Source organism: Hippocampus bargibanti, linkage group LG20, assembly GCF_051943395.1.
Source record: "Hippocampus bargibanti isolate YZ-2025 linkage group LG20, ASM5194339v1, whole genome shotgun sequence".
NCBI classification, from domain to species: domain Eukaryota; kingdom Metazoa; phylum Chordata; class Actinopteri; order Syngnathiformes; family Syngnathidae; genus Hippocampus; species Hippocampus bargibanti.
In genome coordinates, this window is record NC_142753.1 from 10,113,369 (window position 1) to 10,132,812 (window position 19,444).

Genomic DNA, 19,444 nt, shown 5'->3' on the forward strand with positions numbered 1-19,444 from the left:
AAAACATGACGTGAACGTAGTTTCTGGTCCTCCTTCAGGTTTTTGTCAACGAGGTGAACACGCACCGCGAGCAGGTTCTGGAACTGGAGAAGTCCGGCTCGCAGTTGCGCTTTGCTAGCTTGAAACAGGACGTGGTCATCATCAAGAACCTGTTGTTGAGCGTTCAGGCCCGTTGGGACAAACTCGTCCAGAGGTCTCTAGACCGCGGGCGACACCTGGACGAGGCTCGCAAGAGGGCCAAACAGGTACTAAATCGAGATTTCCATTTTTTTCTTTGCCGCTAGATAATAAAGAATGAATGCGATCTTTCTGAACTCCCGTTTTCCTTAGACGACAAATTTTTGACAGTGGACCTAAATTTATGAAAATTTACCTTGGCATACAAACTATTTTTCGGGATACACACGGAGCTGTCACGATGAGTGATGTGTCGTTCGGGAACGAGCCCGTACTGCAAACAACAAAATGGCAGCCGACTTGTTTTTGTCCTCTATTCCCCGCCCCTCGGTCTTCCGTTAAAGCCACGTGATTGGTGAAAAACGCAGCAGTGAGGGGAGGGGGGGGGGGTAACTATTAAAGAAACAGGTAGACGACAGACAGTGGGAAAATGGATACAAAACAGTGAAATTTGGACTCGTTTCAACTACGTTCCTCATCAAGTGTTTAATGCTGATGAAACCGACCACTCCATTCCATCAAGCCATCAATGACCATTACAAAGGTGAATAAAACGACTTTATTATGCAGTACAGTTTGTTTCTTTAATTATAATACCATAGCACAGTTATTATACATAAAATAAGGTACATTTTGTGTAGTTTTGTGTAATTATAAAGGTGAAAATTGTTTTAATGGGGACCTGGGAACGGATTATTCTCATTTCAATGGTTTCCAATGGGAAATTAATTTTTGGGATACACACTTTTCGCCTTACACACTGTGTCTGGGAACCAATTAAGTTCGTAAGTCAAGGTATCGCTGTATATATTTCCTTAGTTCCACGAAGCTTGGAGGAAGCTCAGCGATTGGCTGGAAGAGGCAGAGAACCGACTTGACTCAGAGCTGGAAATGCCCAACGAACCGGACAAGATCAAAGTCCAACTGACCAAGCACAAGGTCCGGGAATCCTCTCAGCACCGAAGTCCCTCCCAGCGGACATCATTGCTCACGTCCCGTCTCGCTTGGTCCTGCAGGAGTTCCAGAAGGCGTTGGGCTCCAAGCAGCCCGTCTACGACACCACGGTGAGATCCGGCCGAGCCATGCGTGATAAAGCTCAACTGCCGGACGACACCCAGAAACTGGAGCATCTGGTTGGCGAAGTCCGCGACAAATGGGACACAGTCTGTGGGAAGAGTGTGGAGAGGTCAATGATTCTAATTGTTTCTTACATAATTTTTTGATATACATTCAACACTTTTTCCATCCATACAAAGCCAGCATTTATTTCTTTCTTTATTTATTCATTTATTTATTTGTCTGTCTCCCTCTCTGTCTGTGTCTCTCTGTCTCTCTGTCTGTCTCTCTGTCTGTGTCTCTCTCTGTCGGTCTCTGTCTCTCTCTCTTTCATTCTCTCTTTCTCTGTTGGTCTCCCTCTCTGTCTCTCTCTGTGTCTCTCTGTCTGTCTCTCTCTGTGTCTCTCTGTCTCTCTGTCTGTCTGTCTGTGTCTCTCTCTGTCGGTCTCTCTGTCTCGCTCTCTTTCATTCTCTCTCTGTTGGTCTCCCTCTCTGTCTCTCTCTGTGTCTCTCTGTCTCTCTGTCTCTCTGTCTGTCTCTCTGTCTCTCTCTCTTTCTCTGTTGGTCTCCCTCTCTGTCCGTCTCTGTCTCTCTCTCTCTCTCTCTCTCTCTCTCTCTCTCTCTGTCTGTCTGTCTGTCTGTCTGTCTGTCTGTCTGTCTGTCTCTCTCCCTGTCTCTGTCTGTCTGGCTCTCTGTATATCTCTCTGTCTGTCTGTCTCTCTGTCTGTCTGTCTGTCTCTGTCTGTCTCTCTCTCTGTCTTTCTCTATCTCAGGTCACTCTTTCTAGCTATCTATCTCTCCCACTATCTCGCTATCCATCCATTTATCCATCCATCTGTTTATCTTTTTCTTCATTCATTCATTTATTTATTTATGTATGTATTCATTTGACAGTTTGTTTAATTATTTTTTTAATTAATAATATTGACATTCATCTCCTATCAATACAAAATGAAAATTCAACAAATAAATAAAGAACGGTTGTCGTCCACCAGGCAACACAAGCTGGAGGAGGCTTTGCTGTTCTCGGGTCAGTTTGCAGAGGCTCTCCAGGCTCTGGTAGACTGGCTGTACCGCGTGGAACCTCAGCTGGCTGAAGATCTGCCTGTGCATGGTGACCTGGACTTGGTTTCCAACCTCATGGACTCTCATAAGGTGCTCATTTTGTTCTAACATGCCGTGTCTAACAAACGGTCCGACAGCTACGGTGTGCCTCAATAACGCTCGCGACCTTTTTTCCAGGCCTTCCAAAAAGAGATGGGAAAGAGGACTGGGAGTATTCAAGCCTTGAAGCGCTCCGGCCGAGAACTCATGGAGACGGGTCGGGACGACACGGCGTGGGTCAAAGTTCAGTTGCAGGAGCTGAGTAACCGCTGGGAGACGGTGTGTGCTTTGTCCGTCACGAAGCAGACGAGACTACAGCAGGCACTCAAACAGGTAAGAAAAAGACAACATTTAACAAACAACCGACACCATTTTTTTGTTTCCTAACTGACATCAGAAAAACGTTTTATAGCATTTAAAATACAGTAAAGTCTGATTATATCGATATTCTCGGGAGTCGGAAAAAATATCGATATAACCGGACTATCGATATATCCGATCCGGAGCGCATGTAATTTTCTCCTTGCGTTCATAGAAATAGTATCGTAATAAGCGGTACTATCGATATAACGAGACTTTACTGTACTGTAATGTAACCGTTAAATTGACTGGTACTGCTGATACCAATAATGTTGTTTTATGCCATACGTTAGGCTGAGGAATTCCGTTCGGCGGTTCAAATGCTACTGGAGTGGCTTTCCGAAGCCGAGCAGAGCCTTCGCTTCCGCGGTGTCCTCCCAGAGGAGGCAGAGACCCTCCAGGCATTGTTGCACACCCACCGTCAATTCATGGGCACCGTGGAGGAAAAGAGGGCAGAGGTCAACCGTGCAGCGGGCATGGGCGAGGCCATCCTCACCCTTTGCCACCCCGACTCTATTACCACCATCAAGCACTGGATCACCATCATCCGGGCGCGCTTTGAGGAGGTAAGTCAGCGTATGGTCTCAAGTATGAATGTCGGTCGTCATGGTGATATCGTACTGTGATTTTCAAAAGGGTAGAAATAAAAAAAAATAAAAAATGCATCCATCTTCACGCCGTACAAGGAGTGTTGTTTAATTTTTTACATTGGTTGTATTTTATGATGATAATATGATAATAATAATAACAATTATTATTATAATAAATAATACATTTAATTTATAAGCAATTATCAACCAAATGACTGATCTGTGGAGTTCCCCAGGGCTCAATCCCGTGAAACCTTTTTTTTTCATCTTCACACCCTGCAAGGAGTGGCGTGTTCAACGTTTTACATTGGATTGAATTGGATTAGCCTTTATTCGTCTCGCAGTGGAGGAAATTTATATTTCACAGCAGCAAAGTTATGGAAGAGTGAAAGGAAAGGAAGAAGTAGAAAAACAAAATACAGGAGCTACTGTAAAGGCAGCCACTCTCATGGTGTCATCTTGAAGTCAAAAAACCTAAATAACTAATAAACTTTCTGCAACCTCTTTGTTGTATGAAGCAGTTCTAGATGAGAGGATCAAAGCTTCCTTTTCACTAGTGGATCCGGGTCATGTCTCGTCGTGGTGGAATGTGCACGTCTACTACAAGCGCAATGTCGAAAGCAAACACGAAGCTGTAGCATCCACGAAAACAGACATTGTCTCACATCTGCTGTCCCATGTAAATCCGCTTCAATTCCAAGCAACGACAATTCCACATACACATCGCAACAAAAACAACTTAAAAAAAACACACAAAAAAACAAGTTTGGTTGTTTTTTTTTTATCACTATATTTGGTTGCCCCGACCAAATCACTATGACCTGTGGAGTTCCCCAGGGCTCAATCCCGTGAAACCTTTTGTTCAAGCTGCCCATGCTTTCATTCAGCTAATATTTAATTTCATGGACTTTAGGGGTGTGAGTTTAACACGCACGTACGTTTTGTATGTGTGTATAGGTGCTAACGTGGGCCAAACAGCACGAACAGCGTCTGGAAGCGGCACTGACCGAAGTTCTGAACAACGCCAACCTGCTCGAGGAGCTTCTGTCATGGCTACAGTGGGCCGAGACAACCCTGGCGCAGAGAGACATTGAACCCCTCCCGCAGGACATCCCTCAAGTCAAAGGACTTATTACAGAACACCAGGTCAGCATGTAGACACGTTGGAATATTCACTCATTCCTTGCCATTCCCGAATTTGTTCGGGTTTTGGTTTTTCTTTTGGGGGGAGTGCCGATAAAGCGCTGGTCAGATCTCTGGCAATGTTTTTTACCCTTCCACCAAGGGGCAGCATTTGCCTTTTGTCTATGTTAGCGCTTCAGCTGTTGTTAAAGCGCTATACAAATCAATGTATTGTTTTGTATTTTGTACAGCCGCCCCCATTTCAAGCTCAGATAACTGCAGACCCATATGACTTAGGAATTAACTCTTTTTTTTCTGATGAAAGAAGAGAGTCTAAGGTTTCTTACGCTGCATTGAATGTTCATGTAGTCCTAAAACGTAATATTCCTTGGGTCCTGCAATTTGAGTGAAAATGACAATAACCCTGGCACTGGACTGGACGCATTTTTGCTCATTGTGTGGCAGACAATGAGTTAATAAGCTGATATAGGAAATACAGATTCATAGGTCTCGGTCATCTAGTGATCAATATATTCAGTCACCTAATATTGTAATGTGCGCTCTGTCCCAGATGTTCATGGAGGAAATGACAAGAAAGCAGCCGGACGTGGACAAAGTGACCAAAAGTTATAAAAGGAAACCTGCTGAGCCACCTAGCAGTCTAGCGGAAAGGAGAGGCCGTGAGTTGCTCCACATAATATTGATTACCCACAACCATGCTCCAATCGCTCTTTTTTTCGGACCAAATACAGTGACACCTCGGTTTACGAACTGCTTGGCTTACGAACTTTTTGGTTTACGAACGTTACATTTATGAAAAATTTACCTTGGCATACAAACTTTTTTCGGACACAGAGCTGCCTCAATGAGTGATGTGTCGTTCGCGAACTAGCCCGTTCTTCTAACAACAAAATGGCAGCCGACTGTTTTTGTCCTCTATTCCCTGCCCCCAGTCTTCAATTAAAGCTACGTGATTGGTGAAGAACGCATTTTCAACTTTGATAGTTCAAAGGCAGAGTGTAGACTGCAAGGTTAAAATATCCCATCAATCTGGCTCCACAAATAACCCGCACAAGCCATCCGTACACTTGATGCAAAAAGCTATCAACCCAGCTAAACAGAACACAATTGATGAGGAACTAGATAAAATTATCACAGAGAAAGCACCTACAAGGGATCATTCTTCAAGATGGTGAAAGAAGAAGGTTACGTTCCTCATTAAGTGTTTAATGCTGAGGAAAGCGGCCACTCCATTACATCAAGCCATCAACGACCATCACAAAGGTAAATAAAAAGACTTTATTATTTAGTACAGTTTATTTCTTTAATTATAATACCATAGCACATTTATTATACATAAGATGAGGTATATTTTGTGTATTTTTAAGGCTTGGAAAATTAGAAAGTAGAAAATTATGTTTTATGGGGACCTGGGAACGGATTATTCTCATTATAACGGTTTCCTATGGGAAATTAATTTTTGGGATGCACACTTTTCGCCTTACACACTCTGTCTGGGAACCAACTAAGTTCATAAGCTAAGGTATCACTGTATATGGCATTATATCAGAACATGTTATGCGTACTGATGTAATACTATCCGTGTATAATTTTTTTGGGGGACATTATTCGTCCAATAGGGCGACAGCAACAACATCATCATCAACAGGCTTCGATGCAAGTTTCAGGGGCCAACCCGCGACTCAATCAGCTGTGCGCGCGCTGGCAGCAAGTTTGGCTTCAAGCGCTGGACCGTCAACGAAAACTCAACGACGCTCTGGACAGGTTGGAGGAGGTACGACAACGCAATCATGGCGTTTATACAGTTTTTTTGACTCAAATTGGATAATGCATGTAGGTGAAGTGAATCTGGAAGGATAAACACCTTTGCGTGGTCTTCAAGTGACCGCTTGACGTGTGCTCGTTGCAGCTCAAAGAATTCGCTAACTTTGACTTTGACGTGTGGCGGAAGAAGTACATGCGATGGATGAACCATAAAAAGTCACGCGTCATGGATTTCTTCCGTCGCATCGACAAGGATCAGGACGGGAAAATCACGCGGCAGGAATTCATCGACGGCATCTTGGCATCCAGTGCGTTCAACCACACCAGACGCATAAATTGCTGATATGGAAACTAGTTCGATTTTAATCTTGTGTATAACCCCCCACTCCCCACTCCAGAGTTCCCCACCAGCAGGTTGGAGATGACGGCAGTGGCGGACATTTTTGACAGGGACGGTGACGGCTACATCGACTATTATGAATTTGTGGCCGTCCTGCATCCCAACAAGGACGCCTACAGACCGACTACAGATGCCGATAAAATTGAAGACGAGGTGAGCGCGTAAACTGGACCGAATGGGTTGTAATTGCAGCACAAGATGGCGACAGAGCATGAACAACACATAACGCGAACGGTCTATCCAGACTCTCCTCAATTTACGAACGAGATACGTTCCGAACGGTCGTTCGTAAGTTGAATTTGTTCGTAAGTTGCTTCAGTGCTATATTTTGTATGGAATGTATGTTGAAGGCTTATATAAGTAGGTTTAAGCTTTATATAAGTACGTTTCAGGCTCGTATAGCCTGTATTGGTTTGTACTGAAAAATTAGCATATAGAGTACATACATAATAAAATATATGCTCTATAAAGATATGTACATCATGTACAACTGGAGAGAATACTACATACGTAAGAGAGAGACACACACACACACACAGTATGTACATGTCTGTAATTAGATAAATAAAATGAATAACTTCACAATACAAAATCTAACTTACTGCATCTCTGTTTGAATATTTGTCGACATACCCGCAAAAATGTTTGTATGTACTGTTGTTCGTAAGTAGAGGAGCGTCTGTACAAACTACTTTACGCAGCAGGTTTCTGAATCCTACCGGCTTGCATACTACTACTAGTAGTAATAGTAGTACTAGTGCAAGTACTAGTAGCATTAGCACTACTAGTACTACTAGTACTGTTACTAGTACTACTACTACTACCACCACCAACACCACTACTACCACTAATAATAATAATAATCCACTTCATTTATCAGCGCCTTTCAAAACTCTCAAGGTCACTTTACAGTCACAGGATATGTTTTTCTGTGGGTGAGCAGCGGCAGCCACCCAGAAGTAACTCGGCTAGAAAGCTAGCTGGCTAATAGATAGCTAACAGATAGCTAGCTAGGCCTTCAGTCAACCCGGAAGTAACTCGGAGAAATACTACTACTAATACTACTAGTACTACTCGTACTACTACTACTAATAATAAATGCTATTTATTTATAGCATATATAATGCAAAAAGGCTTCTTATTTTGGTGTAATGTCTTGCAGGTGACTCGGCAGGTGGCTCAGTGTAAGTGTGCCAAGCGTTTCCAGGTGGAGCAAATAGGGGAGAACAAATACCGGGTAAGCTAAGCCCAATTTGTTTTTTTTTTTTAATTTTATTTATGTATTTATGTATTATTTTATTCTCATGTCCCACTGACACTTCTCATGTTTTCATGCCTAGAAACCATTTAATCCACCATTCGAGACAGTCTTGTATGAATAACATGTCATTTTTACTTTTAACCAATGCTAACTGGCTAGCTAGCTAGCGAGCTAGCTCCCCTTACATTTCATCACGTGTGCGTCTCCCCTTTCATGCTCTCATCTCATGTTATCAAAAGTTCTCATCTCTTGCTTTTCATCAGTTCTCGACATCATCACCGAAGATCAGGAATCAAGCGCCCACCTCACGCTTCTTAACCTCATCCTTTGTGTTTTCGCAATTGCGGATAAAGTCATTCAATGTTCCCATCAACGCTTTTATCTTCTGATAAGAGATCAAATGTGCACGTCACGCTCTCACCTCGTCTCTCTCACTTTTGTCACATCGCACGTATGTTTTTGTGCGTACGCTCATGTTTGTGTCTAACTGTCATTTCCACCAGATGTGAATCTCCACAAGAATGTTTGATGCCTTACAGCACAGGTGTCAAAGTCAAGGCCCGCGGGCCAAATCCGGCCCGCCACATCATTTTTTTCGGCCCGCGAAAGCAAATCAAACTTGTTAAATTCCATGATGATTGCTAAAATCTGAGCTAAAATTTCATATTTTTGGATGTCAACCACAATAAAAGTCATTATTCTTGACTTCAGATTTGAAAACGAGTTATTCGTTAATTTGCTGTGTGCTCTATATGTAATATTTGAAGGGATTTAAACATTCTAATGGCTTCCCCAAATTCATAACGGCCCTCGAGAGGAAACCATAACTACAATGTGGCCCGCGGCAAAAAATGACTTTGACACCCCTGCCTTACAGTGATGCCTCAAACTTAAGCGTGACCAGATATTTCGGGGTTTTGAAGCATCTGAAGCGAACATACTTTCCTTGGAGGATATATTCTTTATCCTCTCTGTTGATTGCAGTAGAGTGGGGGGATGATTTGAGGGACACACGGTTTAAAATTGTATGCGTTGCATTCAACAAATGAAACTCTTAAGTGAAGGCGTCACTGTATATTAAAAAAAAAAAAGTGTCTTTTTTTTTAAATTGTTATTTCAATCGTCATATCTTTCTTTCTTTGTGCTTTCTATTTCCTCGTGCCGTCCGTCTCTGCCGGATATTTTGTGTAGTTCTTCCTCGGAAACCAGGTAACTCACTTCCGATGCTGCCACCGACGGTGCGAAATCTGCTTCCTCGCAATCAGACTTTCCTTCTTACCCCGATATGATCAATAGCGGTTTGTTTTTATTTTCAATTTGAACCTAGCAAACGAACATTTGGGAAGCCTGATTGGAAGCAGGTTTCAGCACCCTTGTGAGTGTGATAATCCCTCAGTGTTTTATTATTATTATTTATTCTGTGCTTTGGACTGGTGACGAAATCAGGCTGCCGGGAGGAATTTCTTATTCTGCAATGGGCTCGCCGCAGACTTCTACTTGTGCTTAAAAAAAAAAAAAAGCAATCTGGTGCGCTGCATCACTTGAATAGTAATACAAAATGGATGCAAAAATGTATTATTTGATAAAAGTGACGGATTTAATAAAGGTGGCTTTTTTTCTCAGATTTTCCAAACTAAATGCACTTGAATATTACGATACATAAATAATTACACAGTCACCCAATTTTTCAACTTAAAATAAATTGCCATCACACTTACATTTTTTAAATATGTATTATTTTCTTTTAAATACAGTAAAGTCTCGTTATATCGATAGTCCCGGTTATATCGATACTATTTCTATGCACGCACGGAGAAAATTACATGCAAACAGGGTCGGATATATCGATAGTCCCGGTTATATCGATATTTTTTCGGACTCCCTTGAATATCGATATAACGAGACTTTACTGTATTATAAATATTATTTTATTTATGTATGTATTTTTTTATTTTTTTTATTTGTATTTTATTTTTACTTTTTTGTATTTTATTTAAAATATAAATCATTTTATTTGTTTATTTGTTTTTTTAGACTTAAAAAATGATTATTGACCTTTATTGAATGTTCAATTGCTGTAATTATAATCTTTTAAAAAGGGAAAGACTTAATATACAGTCACCCAATTTTTCAACTCAAAATAAATTGTCATCACACTTACATTTTTTAAATATTATTTTATTTTAAATATTTATAATAAATTTTATTTATTTATTGGTTTGTTTGTGTTTTATTTTTACTTGTTTTGTATTTAAAATATTTGTTATTAATAAATATATATATATTTATTTATTCGACTTAACTTATTTCAACTCAAAATAAATTTATTATTTTATTTTAAATATTTATTATAAATATTTATTTTATTTCTTTATTTGTATTTTATTTTTACTTTTTTTGTATTTTATTTTAAATATTTATTATAAATATATATATATATATTTATTTATTTATTTGACTTAAATAATTATTATTGACGTTTATTGAATGTTCAATTACAGTAATAAAAATCTTTTAAAAAGGGAACGACTTAAACTAGCCCAATGTTTCGTTTTTTGTTTTTAAAAGAGCAATTTATTATTTTATTTTTTTATGAACACAACTGCCCCTCCTCCTTCCTTCCATCGGACATCCCTGCTGTAAAAATGACACGCGTGATCATGCAAAAAAAGGCTTCCTTCCTTCCTTCCTTTCCAATGGGAGATTGTGGCTGATAATTGACCTTCCGGTGCATGTTTTGCCTGCATGGCTGCTTATTTTTGGTGTGAATCTCGAATATATTTCAAGTCCTCTTTTGTCTTTGATGTCTTATTTTTTTATTTTTATTTTTTTGTGCAGTTTGGCGACTCGCAACAGCTCCGTCTGGTGCGCATCCTACGCAGCACCGTCATGGTGCGGGTGGGCGGTGGATGGATGGCTCTGGATGAGTTTCTGGTCAAGAACGATCCGTGTCGAGGTAAGTCACCGCCTCAAAAACAACAAACAAACAAGAAAAGAAAAATGAGAGGTGCATCAAAAAAATGACTTAAAAATGTTTTCAGTCCAGTTTATTTACGTTCCCATTTAGATATACGCGAATAATAAAATAAGTGCATTGGTGTCTTGACTTTTTTACCGTATATCAAAATCAAACTGGGGTGTCCATCTTCATCTTTTTCTTTAAGTAGTTGGTGACCAGTTTAAAGGATGACCGACCCCATTTTTTTTTTCTAACTGACATCAGAAAAAAACGTTTTAGAGCATCTAAAATACCCAAAACATGCAGGCTGATATTTTTAGTGAAATGCAAAATAAAAATGAGTTAAAAATGTCCCAAAACTACTTCAAAATGAAACAGGAAGTGGACAGTTTCAGAAGGTCCCGCCCCCTTGTTCGTGACGTCACGCAAGGACGTCTTGCCTTGCTCTAAAATCAAAGCCATGGCTTCAGATTCGGAGAAGATGCTTTCTTGTGACTTATCCAGTTATGAATATGATTCAAATAGTTCCGAAGAGGAAAGCATACATGTTTGCAATCGATTAAAGAAGTCCTCCCGGATCAATTCGAGCCGTCAGGACTCTAATGTAGCGTCCCAGAAAATGCACAAGATGGCGCCAAAGCTCCGTTGGGAAATGGGCTAATTTGTCTGCTGGAAATTCGCGTCAACTAGTATCAAATAGTAGTCTTGGTGCAAACAACAACGATTCATCATCGCGTTATTTATGCGTTTTCCTGCTAATTTCAACATCAACACAAAGTTTTCAGACCAAAGTACCCAAAATGCGTTGTGTGTCGCTTTCTCGGTCAGGGGCGTTCCCTCCGTGACGTCACTGAATATTCAGCGCGAGTCTTAAAATGTAACATCTAGCTATATGCGGTGGAATCGTTGTAAAATACAGTCAGTACAAGTCATTTGAAGTGATTTTACAAATTATGGACACAATTTATGCGGCAGCGTCGGTTGTCCTTTAAAGTAGTGCATGATGCATGGTCCTTCTTGTCTTTTTGTCCCTCCTTTTTTCCCTTCCATTCCTTTCTTCCTTCCAGTTCAACATCCCGGACTTAAGATCTTTCGCTCTGACTCCAGTAGCTCCATCTCATCCCGTATAGGTTGGACGGCTTCTCTGTCTCTTTCTAACCTCCCCTTTTACTCAATTTTTTTTTTTTGTTGGTTACGATGCCACGACTAATCAATCCCTTTGGATTCCCACGTCACCGCCGTCCGTGTGTTAGCACGCTGCGTGGCTTGTGTGCGCGTGTGTTTGTTTCACATTGTCTCCTGTCTCTCTCAGTGGCAGTCACTCCAGGCTATTTCTGCTGTAGAGGTATATCTACCCTTTCGTCCTCTCTCTCTCCATCCATCCATCCATCTGGTTGTCTGACTACTCACTGTCCATCTTAATCCACACAGCTGACTGTCGAGTGTGTGTGTGTGTGTGTGTGTGTGTGTGTGTGTGTGTGTGTGTGTGTGTGTGTGTGTGTGTGTGTGTGTGTGTGTGTGTGTGTGTGCGTGTGTGCGTGCGTGTGTGTGTGTGTGTGTGTGTGTGTGTGTGTGTGTGTGTGTGTGTGTGTGTGTGTGTGTGTGTGTGTGTGTGTGTGTGTGTGTGTGTGTGTGTGTGTGTGTGTGTGTGTGTGCGCACGTGTGGCGTCTTTTGCAATTGCGATCGTATGGATGCTGCCGCTGCTCCCTCACTCAAAGGCCCGCCCGTGCTTTCAAAAAATGTGTCGCCATGGCTCCTCTCTCAGATATTTTCATGGAAATTTAAGGGAATAAAAACATTTTTTTTATCGTTTCATGTTATTAGCTTTTGTCCACCAAAAAAAACACTTAAATGCACTATATATTTAAAAAAAAATTAAAATATATATATATATATATATATTATCATTGTCATATGTCATTTTTTTTTTTTTTAAAGGAGCATACATAATTCAATATTCTAAAAGGTCATCAAATATTTTTAAGTATTAATAGATCCAGTTGTCACATAGGACACAATTTAAAAATACATGATTGTATAAATATTGTCCACAAATATATTATTGGATAATTGTTACTTAAAAAAAGTCTCAATTTTTTAGGGAGTGTATATATATATATATATATATATATAATTCAATATTCAAAGAGGTCATCAAATATTTGTATGTATTATTAAATATTTCATAAAGATATTAAATACTAATATAATAATAAAAATACAAATAATAATATATTTTCTCTAAAAATTTACATTAAAAACCAAAATGCTATATTTTGTTGTTGTTTTTTTTATATTACTGGATATATTTTTTTAGATTATATATTTTTAAATTGTGTCTTATGTGACAACTGTTTGAGGAGTATGTATCGGTGCATTTTAGTGGTTTTTTTTTTTTTTTTGGGGGGGGAGTTCTGGAGGGCTGGTCATATAATGATGATGATAATAATAATAATAATAATAATACATTTTATTTTCAGCGCCTTTCAAAGCTCTCAAGGACACTTTACAGTCACAGACAAGCATAGATACTATTATAAATACAAAACAATTACAAATAGAATGCAATAAATAAAATCATGTAGTGAAAAACGCCCCTGGCCCATTTGGCACTTAAATATCTCTTCCACACACCTACGACGCAGAATGCGGGACATACAAAGTGCTCCTCGTGGTGTACCGGCGACACGCAAGCTAATTGTCGCACTACCGAGCGCTTCCTTCCGGCATCTTGACATTCCTGTGCACTTTTCATGAACTTTTCTCTTCGTCGCTTCTTTGGTTACGATGAGGAATATTAATGTTGTGATGATGTTTTGTAGCTTCCGCGGGCTTTGCTGTGTGCTTGATAGCTGACTGCCGCATTTTGTGGAGTCACAGAAGCGCTTCTCATTGAAGATAAATGATGGTTGGAACAAAAAAAATAATAAACCCATAAGTGCCCACCCGCCCAAGCATGTGCAATGCTTCGAAACAAGCGTCCACTGCAATGAAAATGCACTGCTCTCATGTCTATTGAATTTATTATGAATTTTGTTTTTTTAATTCAGTACATTTTGCATATTTTTATTTACAAGTGTGTTGCCATGTATATATATATGTATATATATGTATATATGTATGTATATATATATGTATATATATATGTATATATATATGTATATATGTGTATATGTATATGTATATATATATATGTGTATATATATATATATGTATGTATGTGTATATATGTATGTGTATATATATGTATATATATGTGTATATGTATGTATATATATATATATATATATATATATATATATATATATATATATATATATATATATATATATATACACATATATATATATATATATTTTTTTATAACTATTACTACCCCCATCACTCCCATTCAATGCCACCCCAGAGAGTCGGTTTAGCATTGTGCTTGCGTTACAGCGCGCGGGCGCACCAACCTGGAGCTGCGAGAGAAGTTCATTCTTCCCGAAGGGACGCCGCAAAGCGTGTGCGCCTTCCGCTCGCGGGGTCGCCGCTCCAAGCCCGGTTCCCGCAATGCCTCGCCCACCCGCTCTTCGTCCTCGGCTTCCCACAGCGGCGCCTCGGCACCTTCCACGCCGGCCACGCCGACGGCATCGTCGTCCACCAGGGTGGGTGACAATTTCACTGAAAACTGCTTATTTATGCAAACAACTATAGTGATACCTCAGTTTACGAACTTTTCGGTTTACGAACTTTTCGGTTTACCAACGTTAAATTTATGAAAATTTTTACCTTGGCATACAAACTATTTTTCGTGCTACACACGGAGCTGCCGCGATGAGTAATGTGTCGTTCACCAACGAGCCCCTTCTCCTAACTAGAAAATGGCAGCTGGCTTGTTTTTGTCCTCTATTCCCCGCCCCCAGTCTTTTAAAGCCACGTGATTGGTCAAGAACGCAGCAGTGAGGGGATGTGGTTTAAACATTAAATAGACAGGCAGACGACAGAAAGAGTGACAAAATGAATAGAAAACAGTGACATTTGGGCTCGTTTCAACTTTGATAGTTCAAAGGCAGAGTGTAGACTGCAAGGTTAAAATTCCCATCAATCAGGCTCAACAAAAAACCCGCACAAGCCGTCTGTACACTTGATGCAAAAAGCTAGCAACCCAGCTAAACAGAACACAATTGATGAGGAACTAGGTAAAATTATCGCAGAGAAAGCACCTACAAGGAATCAAAATGGTGAAAGAAGGCTACATTCCTCATCAAGTGTTTAATGTTGAGGAAACCGGCCAATCCATTCCATCAAGCCATCAACGACCATCACAAAGGGAAATAAAACCACTTTATTATACAGTACAGTTTATTTCTTTAATTATAATACCATGACACATATATTATACATAAAATAATGTATATTTTGTGTAGTTTTAAGGCTTAGAAAGTAGAAAATTATGTTTTATGGGGACCTGGGAGCGGATTATTCTCATTTTAATGGTTTCCTATGAGAAATTAATTTTTGGGATACACACTTTTCACCTTACACACTGTCTGGGAACCAATTAAGTTCATAAACCAAGGTATCACTGTAGCCTGAATGGTGTTGTTCGATGTTAACATATTTTTCCTCTCATCGTCGTCGTCGTTAATCTTCTTTCATGCTTTTCTTTTTTTTTCTCCTCAATTTTCTGATTAATTAAACTTAATTGTATTTAAAAAAAATATATCTTTTTTCACACAATGAACCTTTCAAAATGGCCTCCACATCTGCACGCTATCTTCTGCTTCGCTGGCCGTTTGCGACCTATCCTCTCCGCATCACCTTTTTGTCCCCTGTAACTTCCCGTACTTCCTTTCTCGCTTTCTATGGTTACCTTGCAACTCCTCTCGTCTTGCTTCCTTTATTACATCCTGGTCTGGCTTCTCTCCTCCCCCACCCTACTTAGTCCTCACACACTCACTCTCGTGACTACGCCAAGCCGTGGTTGTCGCACAGTAAAAGTGCGTCGGCGACCAAGTGTCAGTGCTCCCCGGATGTCAGCGGCGACGAGGTAACGACACAAGACCACGCCGACATCATAACATCCGCTTTGCTTCCCGAGCCTTCTTTAGCCCTCTTTCACTCTCCAAGCCACTTCATGAACTCATTCACTGCCATTCCCGAATTTATTCCGATAAAGCGCTGGTCAGACCTCTGGCAATGTTTTTTTTTTTCCTTTCCACCAGGGGGCAGTATTTGCCTTTTGTTCATGTTAGCACTTTTTTTTTCCTGCTTCAGATGTTGTTAAAGCGCTATATAAATCAATATCAATGTATTGTATTGGATGCAGCCGCCCCCATTTCAAGCTCATATAACTCCAGACCTATACAATTTAGGAATTAACTTTTTTTTCTGATAAAAGAAATGTGGCTAAGGTTTCTTAAGCGTTGAATGGAATGTTTATGTAGTCCTTAAACTCAATATTCTGCGGGTCCTGCAATTTGAGTGAAAATGACCAAAAAAAACCCTGGCACTGGAGTGGACATAAATTTGCACATTGTCTGGCAGTGAATGTGTTAAAATTGTTGTTTTTTTAATTACACAATCCGAAATAAATATGTCGTTCAATAAAACTGTACTTGTGCAAAATTGGAATTTAAATTCACATCAAAAACAAAACTTGCCAACGCATTGATTGAGTTAAAAGTAAAAGCATGGCAGTGAAAGAGTTAAAAGTAACAATATTGCCTTTTTGAAGTATTTATTGACTTTTTTTTTTACTTTAAATCATTAGAAATGTACATCAGGATGTTTTTTCCCCTTCGCTTACACTTATTCGACGATTTCTGTCTCCTATGCATGATCAAGCTATCAGACTTCGAGATTAGATTAGATTAGATTAGATGAGCCTTTTTTTTTGTCTCACAGTGGAGAAATTCACATTCCACAGCAGCAAAAACAAAATACACGAGCTGCTGTAAAGGCAGCCACTCTCGCAGCGCAATTTTGATGTCAAAAAAAAAAAAAACAAATGTAACGACACAAAAAACACAGACAGTCATTCAATCTTAATTAATCACTTTCTGCACCCTCTTTGATGTATGAAGCAATTCTAGATTAAATCATATATTGTTTATGACAATTATTTCACAACTGGGATTTTAGTCATAAAAAAGAAAAAGTGTAAGCTGACACTTGTCGCCTCTTCTTGACGCAGGGGGCGCCGTCGGGCTCCAAGATGAAGCGTCCGACCTTCCATTCCAGTCGCGGCTCACTAACGGGTGAAAACGGCGGCTCGACGCATGCCGCCAAACGAAGTGGTGAGACCCCTCCTCACCCTCCCGGTACCCTTGTTTCAAATTTCGGAAGGTCACATGACTTGCCTGGGCTTGATTTTTTTTTTGCCCATCGTAAACGTTGACCACAGTGATACCTCGGTTTACGAACCCCTTGGCTTACGAACTTTTCAGTTTACGAATGTTAAATTTATGAAAATTTTACTTTGGCATACAAATTATTTTTCGGGATACTGCAAGGTTAAAATATCCTATCAATCAGGCTCCACAAATAACCCGCGCAAGCCATCTGTCCACTTGATGCAAAAAGCTATCAACCCAGCTAAACAGAACAAAATTGATGAGGAACTAGGTAAAATGATCGCAGAGAAAGCACCTAAAAGGGCTTATTCCTCAAGATGGTGAAAGTAGAAGGCGACATTCCTCATCAAGTGTTTAATGCTGATGAAACCGGCCACTCCATTCCATCAAGCCATCAACGACCATCACAAAGGTAAATAAAACGACTTTATTATACTGTACAGTTTATTTCTTTAATTATAATACCATAGCACATTTATTATACATAAAATAAGGTTTATTTTGTGTAGTTTTAAGACTTATTTAGTAGAAAATGATGTTTTATGGGGACCTGGGAACGGATTATTCTCATTTTAATGGTTTCCTATGGGAAATTAATGTTTGGGATACACACTCTTGTCTGGGAACCATTTAAGTTCGTAAGCCACGGTATCACTGTACATCATGGTCTGCGGCCATTTTATTGGAACGACCGTTCTAACGTATCACTGCAGTTTGAAATATGAAAATTAGGACTCTCGCAATTTGTGCCTATCATCCAACGCTTTCCCATCCCCCCCCCCCCCCCCCCTTTGGCAGATCCGAAGCGAACCGGATCCTCGGCAAGCGGCCCCACCAGTCGCGCGGGCAGCCGAGCCAGCAGTCGTCGAGGGAGCGACGCGTCCGACGCTTCGGAGCTGCAGGACGCTCGCTCCGTCTGCTCAGACGCGTCCGATACCCCTCGGAGGCCAGGGGGTGGCGCCAAACCCTCCAAGATCCCCACCATCACCAAGAAAACCCCAAGTCCCAAACCCCCAATGTCCAGCAAGAAGTAAACCAAGCGGAGGGGGGGGGGGCACAAAACAAGATGTCTTCCTTTTGCATGGTGGCGGCCTCCTGTCATCGGTTGCCGGCGTCCATTTTGTGTCAAGAAAAGTCACCCCGACGCCCCACCCCACCCAAAACAAATGTGGATAACAATTTGGGCTTTGAAACACTATGGAGAAGAAAGTGGGGTCACCCTACCAATGGTTTCTACCATATTTATCAAATGGGGCGGCCATTTTGTGTGTGTCGCTTAAGCAAGAAATCAAACAAACAAGAAAATGGTGTCTCAATTCGTGTTTGATGGGGAGGCGATTTTGGCCAGCAAATATGCATCATGTGACACCACATGGAACACTCAGGGGGAACGCAGGGGCCGCCACCCACCACCAACCACGACAAAACAAAAAATAATCCCCAAAATGGCGGCAAAATAATCCCCAAAATGGTGGCAACATAATCCCCAAAATGGTGGCAACATAATCCCCAAAATGGTGGCAACATAATCCCCAAAATGGTGGCATTTCCGAAGGCTTCCATCCAAGAGATGGCGTTAGTCATTTTGTTACAACACTCAACTGAGACACAATTTGACAACGGTAAAACAAGCTGGATGACAGTTTAGCGCAATTTTTAATCCGAATTTTGGACACTTCTGGACTGGACTGAAACGCGGGGACGGACATAAACAACCAAAATGACGTCACCACTTTGTTTTCAATGGAAACTTGCAACACCAGGATGGACATACCAAAACAAAATGGATTCTGACCTTTTCTCATCTGTTTCCTTACGAAACAACATGAATTTGTTTCATTTCAGGCAATTTTCTGCCATAACCAATTCTGGGACACAATAACCTTTCATCTGCCATTTGAAGCTGCTCTTGTAATACAACTTTTCCCCTTCGGTGGCGCTATTGAGTCATTAGAGAAGGGGGCGGGGCTTTGTCGACAGGCTTCATCTCTGGGAGAGAAAAAAAAACATTCTGCCTTTCTATCTGGAAGGGGGGGGGGGCAACATGGCGGAATTCCGCCGTAACAAAGGTAGGATGACACATTCTGACATGCCGGGACGGACGGGGGTGTCGCCTTTTGTGACACCTGACACTTGTCAATCTCCCTGTTACGCAAAAGGTTTTCATGTTACTTTTTTTCTGTTAATTTATAATCCTCATTTTTTTTTTTTTTGTTTATCTAATATTTAATAATGAAGTCAGCAAGAGATGAGAAACGGGTGCGTTTGTTTTGTGACCAATCATGTGCGGAC

The 19,444-nt window shown here is 40.5% G+C and overlaps 1 protein-coding gene across 16 annotated transcripts in view; it reads left to right on the forward strand.

The window, feature by feature from the left end:
- Nucleotides 1–18,698, forward strand: part of macf1a (microtubule actin crosslinking factor 1a) — a 135,095-nt gene extending 116,397 nt beyond the window's left edge. For 7 of the 16 annotated variants that reach the window (XM_088987053.1, XM_088987055.1, XM_088987057.1 and 4 more), the window contains 19 exons: nucleotides 39–245; nucleotides 997–1,116; nucleotides 1,194–1,363; nucleotides 2,228–2,387; nucleotides 2,475–2,669; nucleotides 2,990–3,262; nucleotides 4,244–4,432; nucleotides 4,980–5,088; nucleotides 6,049–6,203; nucleotides 6,339–6,501; nucleotides 6,592–6,746; nucleotides 7,756–7,830; nucleotides 9,046–9,063; nucleotides 10,693–10,810; nucleotides 11,881–11,943; nucleotides 14,253–14,461; nucleotides 15,742–15,846; nucleotides 16,993–17,095; nucleotides 17,951–18,698. In XM_088987053.1, the coding sequence (XP_088843179.1) occupies nucleotides 39–245; nucleotides 997–1,116; nucleotides 1,194–1,363; nucleotides 2,228–2,387; nucleotides 2,475–2,669; nucleotides 2,990–3,262; nucleotides 4,244–4,432; nucleotides 4,980–5,088; nucleotides 6,049–6,203; nucleotides 6,339–6,501; nucleotides 6,592–6,746; nucleotides 7,756–7,830; nucleotides 9,046–9,063; nucleotides 10,693–10,810; nucleotides 11,881–11,943; nucleotides 14,253–14,461; nucleotides 15,742–15,846; nucleotides 16,993–17,095; nucleotides 17,951–18,186 (2,823 nt within the window). In that variant the 3' untranslated portion in view covers nucleotides 18,187–18,698. The remainder of the gene's footprint in view (nucleotides 1–38; nucleotides 246–996; nucleotides 1,117–1,193; nucleotides 1,364–2,227; nucleotides 2,388–2,474; nucleotides 2,670–2,989; nucleotides 3,263–4,243; nucleotides 4,433–4,979; nucleotides 5,089–6,048; nucleotides 6,204–6,338; nucleotides 6,502–6,591; nucleotides 6,747–7,755; nucleotides 7,831–9,045; nucleotides 9,064–10,692; nucleotides 10,811–11,880; nucleotides 11,944–14,252; nucleotides 14,462–15,741; nucleotides 15,847–16,992; nucleotides 17,096–17,950) is intronic. The other 9 variants (XM_088987059.1, XM_088987061.1, XM_088987052.1 and 6 more) reach the window with 6 other exon arrangements.
- Nucleotides 18,699–19,444: the final 746 nt, after the last annotated feature.